The 12,709-nt window shown below is 41.5% G+C and overlaps 1 protein-coding gene across 3 annotated transcripts in view; it reads left to right on the forward strand.

Annotated features, from left to right (window-relative positions):
- Positions 1–8,801, forward strand: part of LOC117535475 (protein-serine O-palmitoleoyltransferase porcupine-like) — a 34,632-nt gene extending 25,831 nt beyond the window's left edge. For all 3 annotated transcript variants that reach the window (XM_034199948.1, XM_034199949.1, XM_034199950.1), the window contains exons 7-13: positions 1,006–1,131; positions 1,623–1,723; positions 2,614–2,690; positions 3,194–3,257; positions 3,611–3,696; positions 4,829–4,939; positions 8,206–8,801. In XM_034199948.1, the coding sequence (XP_034055839.1) occupies positions 1,006–1,131; positions 1,623–1,723; positions 2,614–2,690; positions 3,194–3,257; positions 3,611–3,696; positions 4,829–4,939; positions 8,206–8,307 (667 nt within the window). In that variant the 3' untranslated portion in view covers positions 8,308–8,801. The remainder of the gene's footprint in view (positions 1–1,005; positions 1,132–1,622; positions 1,724–2,613; positions 2,691–3,193; positions 3,258–3,610; positions 3,697–4,828; positions 4,940–8,205) is intronic.
- The last annotated feature ends 3,908 nt before the right edge of the window (positions 8,802–12,709 follow it).

The raw sequence follows: 12,709 nt of genomic DNA on the forward strand, positions 1-12,709 counted from the left end.
TTATTGAGCTTTAAAAGAATAACAAACGGAGCCTCTCTTTTCCTCCCTCTCTTCTGACAGCCCGTCAGTATCCGTCTCATGCAGCTGGCTGATCCAGTAATGAGTGACCCGACTAAACATAAACATAAACATGTTTATAACTAGTTTAGGTAGTTTGAGAGGTAATTCAAATAGCTGAGGGTGAGGATCTAACTTGAAGTGTGTGTTTTGCTCCACTCATCGCTCCATCACAGCAGGCGGAGCTGCAGGTGATCATGCAGAGCTGCGTGTCTCCGTCAGCAGCAGCTGATCTCTGATCTCTCTCTCCCGTCCGATTAGACTTCACTCGCGTTTATGTCCATATCGATCAAATCTAGCTGGAGGCTCCTGCTGGGTGCACTGTCCTGCGAGATACCGGGACCTGGCTCGAAACACTCGGTTGTTGTTGTTGGCGAAACACATCAGCGGGTGACACGGGGGTGAGCAGGAGAGGTGGGGAGAAGCGGGGCTATGGCGTATAGGCGTACACACGGAGCCGTTTGACCCCCAGAGCGTTCCGTCCGCAGATCTACCCACCTTGGGACCCGTTATCGTTTGAGGGGTCCGTTTCCCTGGTTCCGTTACGGCCTCGTGTGGACGAACCGTCTATACGAAAGTAGCAGATACAACCCGAACCGTCTCCATGTAAACGGGCCCTCAGTTAACTACTCCTTAGGCAAAACATCCTGGTCTCAGGGTCAGCTCACTCACTCGCTCATTCACTCACTTCATCAGCTCCCACGTCCCTCATGGTCTTCATCATTAGATGAAGATGGATCATATGTCATCGTATGCCCCAAGTATGAAACATTCTGTCACCTGTGTTGGATTATCAGATTACTTTAGTGCCTTTTTAAGTTATCTGTTCATAAGGAAGTACTGAAGTTACACTCAAAGGGGGTTAAGATGTCCTCTTACAGGAAGTCTAAGTGAAAGTGATAACCGTGTTTGAGTAAACGTAATGTGTGTCTTTGTGTTTGTGCACAGGTGGCTGCATGCGTATGAGAACGCAGTGTCCTTCCACTTCAGTAACTACTTTGTGGGTCACCTCAGTGAAGGCACCAGCATGCTGGCTGGAGCGGGGGCCACTGAAGAGAAGGACAACATCAGATGGTAAGAGCTGAGCAGGGGGGAACTTCACTGTAGAGGTAGACCTGTTCATCAGACACATTGTAAGGTATTCAGCGGCCAAACCTGTGCTAACGAGAACCTTTATTTATTGATAATAGTAATTGACTTTCTGCTGGTCTGTCCTGCAGGATTCCAACGTCTTCTGTAATAATGATGCTGAAGTCACCAATAATTCACTACAAAGTTCACACCTTTTTTGCAGTCTCTCAGAAACAAAACCTGTATTTCTTAATAATATTACATGTTTGGATTCCCTTTCCATATGAATTAGTTGATAAATGTTTTCTAATAATGCAAAAGTGATGCTTTTGTGCTGTGTATTTATATATATTTTCCTTTATAGGTCTCTTTTATAATGTCGTATTCCTCTTGACTGAAGTTGGCGGTATGCGATCGGTCCATTTAGTGTGGTAGAAGAAGAGTGAAATGATGAGTTACTGGGCATAAAATGTGTCTCTGTGATTATTGTGCAGGGACATGAGTGTGGTGAAGCCTCTCAGTGTGGAGATGCCCCGCTCCATGGTGCTGGTGGTGACTTCCTGGAACATTCCCATGTCTCGATGGCTGAAAACCTGTAAGTGCGTACATCTTCAGAAAGATTCAGTCCTGCTGCCCGACACACAAAACCTGCTGGAGGCTAACGTCACTCACTGATCCATGGAGGGGAGACCTTTGACAGACAGTCATGATCCCCAGAGGATGATCCCCCTTTTAGTCTAGTTGCTAGCAGTGTGAACCTGGAAATGTTGAGTACCCCAAAGTTTTATATTGGAAATGTATAGTAGGGTCCCCAGCACATAGAAACTGCCCGATGCTAACTGCCATTTCAGATCCTGAAAATGTCCGAAATGCATTCCGCTATCTCCAAAACCACAATCGGTCAGACCATTTACTTACTATTGTGGACATAAGCTATAATATCAATTACGCAACTTAAGCTAATTGTGCAAATTGCCCGACATATGTAAGTTAGCATTCAGTAGTTTTTATGAGCTGTGGACCCTACTATATATTTCTAACATAAAACGTTAAGGTGCTCAACATTTCGGTTCACAAAAGGACTCTATGAGCTGCAAATAGACTATCCCCTTTCCTCTGTTGCTCCTATCAGATGTCTTCCCTTATACATACACAACACATGTCAACATCTTCCTGTTCTGTTGTGAGCAGTGTCATATTTATAGCTGCATAACTTGATCAATCGGAAGAAAACATTTAAGCAACCATTTGGAAAATCAGTTCATGGTTTCAGCTTCTTAATTAGCAGTAATCCTAATATTATCTGCTTCCAGCTACTCTGTGAGGCTTTTTTTGTCATATTAGAATACATTTAAAACCTTATGGTTTTAGACAAAAACATTCACATTGATCATCACTCATTTTGTATTAACATGTTTTATGAAAGATACTGTACATTATAACCTCAGGATGTTGTGTTTAATGCGTAATGATCCATGTTTTCAGATGCCTTTAAAAACGCCATGAAACTGGGGACTTTTCCTGCCATCCTGGTGACATACACAGCCAGCGCTCTGCTGCATGTGAGTGACAGGAAGCCTCTTTTCTGCTCGACACTTAACAGTGTTAGGGGTATTGCTTGTATACTTAAATATACTTTTAATATTATTTTAGGATATAGTTTGTGAACGTATGATATACTACAATGGCTGTCTTCAACAACAGGTCACATGACACAATAACAAGAGGCTCAAACATTATTTCTTCCATACCGGGTCAGACAAATAACACTCTGGGCCTGTCAGTTCATCAACATTAGGTACTAAGTACTTTTCCCAGGAATAGTTCCGATAGTTCCTGGGATTTTGCGTTCACACCAAAAAGATCTAGAACTATATGTATACACAGTAATATATATATATATATATTTCCCCTGCAGATGTATTTGTTCATGGCCTCTCTGTGGCCCTATAGTGGTTATGTCCAAATTTGAATATTTAATTGTTGTTTTGTTTGTAGTAGTCTTGTATATTTGTTGTATTGTGACTGGATTTGGTTTTGTCAAACCCCCCCTGTGCCCTCTCAGGGGCTGAGCTTCCATCTGGGCGCTGTGCTGCTCTCTCTGGGCTTCATCACATATGTGGAACATGGTACGGGTGAATGCACTCACTGAACCTCCTGTGTGTGTGCTGCTGCTTTCATCTTTCATCTTGTGAAGTTTTAAAGAGGAATGTATTTAAATCCTCCATTTCCATATCAGCTTTGTTAATAGGAGTTTTCAAGAGAGAACGTTTATCTATTGAACATAACTATTACTGTTATAGCCAGTCTTTAGTTTTTTGTAAAAAAAGGCAAATATGTTCACCTTATCATGACCTCTGTAGTCAAGAGGCTAACAAAGACTACATTTCCCATGTAGGTGCTCCCAGCATGTGTGATTGCTTTAATGGGGTTTGGTTCTCACACCTCAATGAACAAGGTTGTTGATTTTTCTCATCCTCAGTTCTGAGAAAAAAGCTTGCCTCCATCTTCAGTGCCTGTGTCCTCTCTAGGCCCTGCCCCCCCGACTGCAGCCATCAGCACAAGAAGGTACAGCTTCGCTCAAAACAGACATCTACTTATCAACGGCAAATTCTGTGCATCTGTTGTAAAGCAGTTATGGCTGCCATGATGAACAGTTTCAGGGGAATTGATCTGGGCCGCTGAAGGGTCTATGCTGCAGACTGTAAAGCTCCCGGAGCCAATTGTAATTTGTCATATTGGGCTCTACGCATATCATTTTAAAGATAGATTGATATAAATGAATCAGCATAAGAATTTGTCCCCTTTTAACACACTTTAATCATCACACCCTCTGGCCTTATCTGAAGCCTCCACCTAAATAGTGTTAATATCATAGATTTGAATTGAAGATGTTGTGGAGCTCTCTGCACTCGTATGTGTCTGCTGAGGCACCCAAACTGTCTCATGGTAAATGTAACCGTTTGAAAGTGTTCCAATGTTCACCTTGTGACTTGTAAGAGTACATTTCATAACGTGCAAGTACTGTTTATCAATTGCAGAACACATTTGAGAGGTTCTTTTGCAAAACCTGTTATCTCTGGTGATATTTAGCATTCTATCTGTATTTGTTTTTGCACATAGGGAGTGTCAAACAGGTGTTTATTTATTCGTTGTAAGATTGGCTTTACAAAAGAACGTTTCTCCTTCTTTCAGTTACACGTATGTGTCGAGGTCTCTGTGAATGACCACACGTTCTCCTGTCAAGCTTAGTTTTTATAAATCCTAACTTTGCAGAGAAACAGCTGCAGGTGGAATATGAATGCCTATGTTACATTTTATATTTTTCAACTTCAATCTGACGGTGACAAACCCAGGCCAGCAACTGAAGAGGACAACTTTAGATCAGTGCTTTAACAGCATTTCATCTGTTTCAAACTACTGTTACTACTACTGCCAATTGTAATGAAATGATGACACTTTCTACATTTTTAACATTTGAATAGATGGCTAAATAAAAGACAATGTTTATTACAGATGAATGACTAAATAATGTTGAACCAGTGGTGAGCTGATGCTTCTTTGGGTCTCTTAGAGTTACCAAACAAAGCATTGTTTAGCCTTCTTCTGGTCTAAAGAGTCAGGCCAGCTTCCCAACAGAATATCGAGGGTTAAAAGATTGTGTCTGTTTCACAGTTATTTTTTCTTCATTTGTGTGCAGGACTACTGGGTGATGTTGCTGAACCTGGTTTTCAGCCTCCTAGCCATCTTCCACCTCACCTACCTGGGCTCTATGTTTGATCCTGGACTTGATGAACAGGAAGTAGAAGAGGTGAGAGCAACTGGAGGATAAGGAACATTAACATACTGTATTAAGCAAGATATAGTGCAGGTCACAGAGGCTCATGTTATAAGTAGAAGGGAGGGATCAAGACATTTTAGTAGCTGGAATGCTTTTATTTGAAAACATCTGTGCACAAGTGTCTTATTGAGTTAGTGAGCAGAGAACTGCTAACAGATAACGGATGGATGCTTTCGATCAGGGGTGTCAAACTCATTTGAGTTTACGGCCACATTTGATCTCATGTGGGCCTGACCAGAAACGTCATAGCAGAATAACCCATACATAACCACAACTCCAAATTGTTCCCTTTGGTTAAGTGCAAAAAATACATATCTTTTTACAAAACATTACAACCTGACATTTCTTAAGTACAATTAAAAAAAAATGTAATGACTGTTAGAGATCACACTGTATCTACAAAGACACAAAACTGAACACTATAGGATTTTACTTTATGATCAAAACATCTTTTCAAGATCTTGAAATGATGTAACATTCATTTCCACAGGTGTACAGTAATCCTGACACACCAGCATAACAACTAATGTGGGAACTATGAAGGAAGAAGTTTAAGTTATCCCCCTACCTTGTAAATGTATACAATCTCTCTTTATATATATACGGTCCTGTATTCTAAAACATATATATATATATATATATGTGTATGTTTGACATCCCTGCTTTAGAATACAGGACCGTCTCTGATATTAGCCTAATCCAGTGGTTTTCAAACTGTGGGGGGTACGGCAAGGGGGGCACGGGAAGAAATTTTAAACAAACACTGCTCAAAAATAAATCTAAATGGAGAAGAGTTGAACACGGCCGTCAGTTAAAAGAAAAGTGGATGAGCCTACGACAAGCCTTGCAGCAACTAAGCCCAAATCAAGAAAGTATGATGAGTCATAGATCTCCCTTGGCTTCACATCTAACGTGGTATGTGGGGAGGAACGACCAGTGTGTGTCCTCTGTCTCAAAACCTTAGCAGTAGCGAGCATGAAACCAAACAAGATGAAACGTCACTTGGAGACCACACACCCCAATGATGTGAACAAGCCTCTCGATTTCTTTCAGAGAAAACTACAAGAATATCGTGGTCAGCAGATCTGCTTTGTTAAAACAGCATCTGTCACATCTAATGCTCAACTTGCCTCGTATAAAGTGGCATATCGTATCGCCAAGTCTAAAAAACCACACACCATCGCTGAGAAGCTCATACTCCCTTGCGCTATAGATATGGTTTCAACTTTAATTGACGAGGCAACTGCCCAAAAACTCAAAGCCATCCCCTTGTCCGACAACACTATTGCTACACACATTGATGAAATCTCAGAAGACATGAAAGAGCAGCTTGTTGAGAAAGTAAAAGACAAACACTTTGCTCCAGGTAGACGAGGCTACAGACAGTAACAAGGACTGTCTGTTAATTGCGTATGTCAGATACGTGGATACAGATGAGCTGAGCGAGGATTTGCTATTTTGCAGCTATGTCCGAAAGAGAGCAACAGCTGATGAACTGTTCAAAATAATCGACACCTGTCTGAGTGAAGCTGAAATGAAATGGGAGGACTGTGTGGGGATCTGCACAGACGGTGCCCGGGCTATGGCAGGAACACGGCTACAGGCGCTCATCAAGCGCGTTGCACCGAGAGCAGTGTGGACGCACTGTCTAATACACAGAGAGGCACTCGCCTCAAAGCAGCTGAGCCCGGAGCTTAATGCCGTTTTGTCCGATGTTATAACCACCGTCAATTACATCAAAAACAAGACCACTGAAAGCTCGTCTTCTGTCCGCATTGTGCCAGGGGATGGGCTCCGAGTACACAGCTGTTCTTTTTCACAGCGAGTCCCGATGGCTCTCTCGCGGAAAAGTGCTGTCCAGGGTGCTGGCGCTTAAAGATGAGATCAGAATCTTCTTGGAGGAGGAGGGGAACGATCTTGCCAGCAAGTTTTAATGATGAACACTTCCTCATGAAACTGGCCTACCTAAGCGACATGTTTGTGAAGCTAAATGACATTACATTACATGTCACTTGTTAGACGCTTTTATCCAAAGCGACTTACATACATTCAGTACTGTGGACAATCCCCACAGGAGCAATTTGGGGTGAAGTGTCTCAGGGACACAACGACATGCTGACTGCAGTGGGACTCGAACTTGCTATCCCCTAAATGAATTGAATCTGCAGTTGCAGGGCAACAATACACACCTTTCACACAAGATACAATCCTTCACACGGAAACTGGACATGTGGGGCAGGAGACTAGAACGTGGGGATATCGACTCATTTGAGAATCTCAAGGCATTCATCGAGACCAATGAGCTGCAGAACGCAGCGTTCCCATGTATGAGAGATTACATCTCAGCCCTGAAAGTCAGCTTCCAGAAATACTTCTCTGTGGATGACGGTGCCAAATACGACTGGATTAGAGATCCATTTGTTGCAACCCCACCTACCACGTTCAGCACTGCAGAAGAGGAACAGTACATTGAAATGACTTCAGATTCAACCATGAGGCTGCTGTTCAAATCCAGGACCATGGCTGGGTTTTGGGTTGGAGTGGAGGAGTACCCTCTCATTGGTCAGAGAGCTGTGGGCATAATGCTGCCTTTTGCAACATCCTACTTGTGTGAGACAGGCTTTTCAGCTGTTGCTGCCATCAAAACCAAATACAGATCAAAGCTGAACATTGAGAATGAGCTGAGAGTGGCTGTCTCAAAACAACAGCCCCGCTTTGAGAAGATCTGCGAGAGAAAGCAAGCACACACAAGTCATTGATAGGCTTTGTGTGGATATTGTATAGTGATGTGATCGTTTGCAACCTGCAGTAGAAATAGTAGTTCAGTGTTCATTCATATATTTCCCTTAAAGAAATTTGAATTTAAAAATCTATTTTTCACTTTTGTTCATGTGTAATCCATAATAAAATATAAAATGATAGTTGGATCTTTGTATCTTCTTATTATTAGCAAAGAAAATGTAATGTTTTTACAACAATATACAATTAATCCTACCAATATAGATGGGAACCGGGTTGGGGGGTCCCGAAAATATTTACAATACCCAAGGGGGGCCCGACTGAAAAAGTTTGGGAACCACTGGCCCCTAATCCAATCAACGGCTTGGTTTTCTCTGCAGTGACTTTTTGAGAATTGTATTTCAATGTTATAGTGATTATTGTTTCACAGCACACTCACATGAGACAGAGATGTGTGTGTGTGTGTGTAATGTTTTGTTTTTGTCTCCTGTTGACAGGGTTACACTGCCATCCACACCGTCCAGAGGTGGTCCGAACTGAACTGGGCCAGTCACTGGGTCATGTTGGCATGCTGGGTCTTCTACCGTTTGATCCTGTGACATGACGGAAGCAGACACCAAACGCTTTATAATGCAGTGGGGTTGTGTGGGGAGGGTCACAGACGGAGCACAGAGGAACCACCTTATTACACTGTGGAGATGACCTGCAGAAAATGATCCATTGATTTGATTGAATTGACAGTATGAAGCATAGAGCAACAGCAGATGAACTGTATATACTGTACACACATATACTGTATGCTGTAGAATGAGTCTTGCTGTTATGTTGCTGAGGTCCTTCTCCAAAAGCATGTCAGCAGTTTAGCATGCTTAGACTGATGAACATTTATTAAGGGTCCATAACATTTCATATGTTCTGTTGCAACTTTTTATTACAGCTGCTATGTGTTTGTTATTATTATTATTTCTTCTCTTAAAGGTTCATAACTGCAGATAGCATGGTGACAGACTGATAACCTGAACTCTGGTATTATATTGTTTTCTATCTTTTATTATAATCACCTACCTCATTAAAAAAACTTGGTGAATAATCATATTTGTCATTTATTTTGTGCATATCATGGACCAGGGACTAATCCCATACCTTCACAGCTGAAGACTAGTTTGCTAGTCCTCAATGGGCCTTTTTATAAATAAGAGACTACATGTGTTCCCTCTGAAGCAGCTGGAGTCTACAGGATGCCAGTCATGATCTGACTTCAGTTGCGTTGGAAGGAGTTGCTCAGAGCAGGTTTTATTTAGGGTCATCTCACCACACCACATAGAAACACTGACCCACAGAAGCCATGTGCATTGGCGAGTTAAATATGAGCCATTTTATTGGAATGATTAAGCTTAAATTGTTTAGTTCCTTTAGAACATGGCAGCACTGAGATCTGTTCATCTGTCTGCCCAAAAGGTTACATTTCATTTGGTAACACTTTATATTAAGGTACACAAATTCTCCATCAACTAGTTGTTAATTAACATGCATATTAGCAGTATATTGGCCCTTTATTAGTCATTATAAAACACTTTATAACGTAGGCCATTAGTTGAGAGTTTTTCCTCAATAACCCTCTAATTAGTGCTGATTTATTGCAAGTAAGGAAGTTGTTGTACATGAGTTTTGGTCTTAATATGCGCTGCTTAATATGGGCCTAATAAGGCAGTAGTACCACAAGAATAGTCATTCTCCCATAATAACAGCTGCAAATAACAAATATGATCTATTATACACACACTTGTAATGATTACACACTGTTAGTCTTGTCAAAAACACAACCACCTTTCACCTATTGTGCAAGTACATACAAGCAGGTCACACACAGTATGATCACAAATATATAAACTTTGTTAAAAATCTGTTTTTATTCAAACGTACAGGCTGCATTATGTGTTCTCAGCCTTGGAGAAACTTGACATGTTTTAGTGGTTCATTAATAAAACAGATATTTCAACGTGTGCCTACTTTGTTCATGTACTGTTGAGGTTCATTTCAGTAGTTGTGTTCTATAATGTATTTACAAAGTGTGAAGAGGAGGCAACTTTAGCTTATTGGTTATGAACAAGACTTCACTTTAAAGAACATATTCTTAGATAGACATACCTCATTTTAGACACAATTAACGCTTATAGTTTCATGTCTTGTTACATAAGAATAGATCATATTTGTGTTATTATGGGAGAATTACTATTCTTGTGGTACTACTGCCTTATTCGACCCATATTGAGCAGAGCATATTAAGACCAAAACTCATGTACAACAACTTCCTTACTTGCAACAAATAAGCACTAATTAGAGGGTTATTGAGGAAACACTCAACTAATGGCTTATTACTTGTAGAATATGGTCATGTAGAATAAGGCATTAAGTGTTTTATAATGACCAATAAAGAGCCAATATACTGCTATGTATGTTAATTAACAACTAGTTGATGGTGAATTTGTGTACCTTAATATAAATTGTTACTTTTAATTTTAATACACATCTTGGGATACAGTGTAAACTGCTTGTGGCTTGACTTGGAGCCTTGTTGCGTGAGACATTATATTCTGCAGAAGCCTCCACGTTTGCAGTCAACCAAAGTAGCTTGTAAGTATGCTAACGGACAGAAGAAACACACGACCACATCGCTCAGAGTTTGGCCTGGAGTACTGGGCCGTTTATTGTAACTGCGCATGCTCATTAGCATCACCACGTTTCAGGCACATTCTGATGATGTCATACACATGAACTGAAACACACACTTTGTTATTATACAAATATGCTCAACACTCCCACTCAAAGACATGTTGATAACTCTACAGTGGTACAGTACACAGAATCCAAATAAACAAAACAAAAGCTTCTCTAGCAGTGTTCAATTTGTATACCTCACATTACTCTCCAAACAAATACCCTTTGAACTTGTCAAATTGTGCCTTTGTCAACGGCTTGGTTAGGACATCAGCTATATCTGCAGTAGGACAATATGTAATAGATATCTTCCCCTCAGCATGTGCAGATCGTACAAAATGGTATTTGATGTCTACATGCTTGCTTCTCTGTCTGGATACAGGGTTTTTGGATAGAGCTATTGCTCCCTGGTTGTCTTCATATATATTCACTGGTACATGTGGGCTATTACGGTCTACCCTTTTTAATAACTACAAGGTACATGCCCTTTTTTTAATGATTTATTTATGAGATTTTGAGCACAACAGACATACAATACACCTCCTACATGGAGTGAGATTGATACACAGTTGAATACTGTGGAACAAGGTATCAACAAAGAGACAGTTTACCCTGAACTCCCACCCCCTCATAAAATGAAGGGCATCCTTTATCCATTGAGAATGAGAGGGGGGGCAAGGGCCTTTCCACCGCAGCAGAATGGCACGTCTTGCTAACAATGTGAGAAAGGCAACAACCTCAGCAAAATAGGACGGCAGTGAGAGGCCAGTGGGTAGGACACCAAACAGGGCGAGTAATGGTGAGGGTCGGATATTGGCAGATGTGATGGCTGAGAGGGAGTCAAAAACACAAGCCCAGAAAGGAGCAAGGGTGGGGCTATACCAGAACATATGACTGAGATTGGCTGGTCCTTGATGATATTAGTCACAGTTTGGGTCAATGTCAGGGTAGATATGAGCTAACCTACATTTAGACCAGTGAACTCTGTGGACCACTTTGCACTGTAAAACTCCATGGCGAGCACAGATAGACGATGAGTGGACCCACCTCAGAGCATGCTCCCAGGTGGCAGGGTCTATATCCTCACCAAGCTCCTCAGACCAAGCATTACGCAAAGAATCAGAGGTTGTTAACTGATTTTTGAGAAGAGTATTATACAGTATGGAAATTGAACCTTTGCGATTAGGGTTAACATCAAGTATTGTATCAACAAGAGTAGAAGGAGGGAGGGCAGGGAAGCCAGGAAAATGATTGCGAACAAAATTGCGGACTTGCAAATATCTAAAGAAATGAGTGCGCTGCAAATTGAAAGCTTGAGTTAGCTGGTCGAAGGAAGCAAATATGCCACTGATGTAAAGCTGTTTTATTGAAACAATCCCTAGGTCTTTCCAGATCAAAAAAGCCCTGTCAATGACTGATGGAGTAAACAGAGGGTTAGAATGTACTGGGGCAGAGACAGGTGTTATCTGTAGCCCAAAGTGCTGCCTGAACTGATTCCAAATTTTAAGGCAGCTTTTCACTACAACACTCCTGGAGTGTGACGTTGGTGACGATGTTGGGGGGAGGCACAGCAGGGACAACAGAGAAGAGGGACTACATGAGGCTTCTTCAACCTGCAGCCATGATGGAGGCTGGCTGCTGGTGTGACACCAGTACAATATTGTTCTAATGTTTGCAGCCCAATAGTAAAGCAAGAAGTTGGGTAGAGCAAGGCCACCCAACTGTTTAGGCTTTTGTAAAATGTATTTTTTGATTCTAGGGGTGCTTTTGTTCCAAATCAATTGTGAGATTACGCTATCAAGAGAGTGGAAAAAGTGTTTCCGGAGGATAATAGGTATACACTGGAATAGATATAAGAACTTGGGCAGCACATTCATTTTAATACAATGTATACGACCAGCGAGAGACAGAGGCAAGAGTGACCAACGATGGATGTCTTGGGACAGCCTAGCTAAGAGAGGGGAAAAGTTACGTTCAAATAGTTCTGAATAGTTTTTAGTTACACATACACCCAAATATTTAAAGTGCTCCAGCGATGTTCTGAATGGTAACTCGGAGAGGGGATGGGCTATGGCTGCCGCATTAACTGTCACAAGTTCGCTTTTATGCAGATTTAATTTATAACCTGAGATTTGCCCAAATTCTTTCAACACGGTCAGTACAATAGGGATAGATTTGTCTGGGCTAGAAAGAAAGACCAGGAGGTCATCGGCGTACAGGGATAGTTTATGTTCCATGCCACCTCTTGAGATGCCCAACATCTGACTGGCCCTAAGAGCTACT

The sequence above is a fragment of the Gymnodraco acuticeps genome, unplaced genomic scaffold (assembly GCF_902827175.1).
Source record: "Gymnodraco acuticeps unplaced genomic scaffold, fGymAcu1.1, whole genome shotgun sequence".
Taxonomy (NCBI): Eukaryota; Metazoa; Chordata; class Actinopteri; order Perciformes; family Bathydraconidae; genus Gymnodraco; species Gymnodraco acuticeps.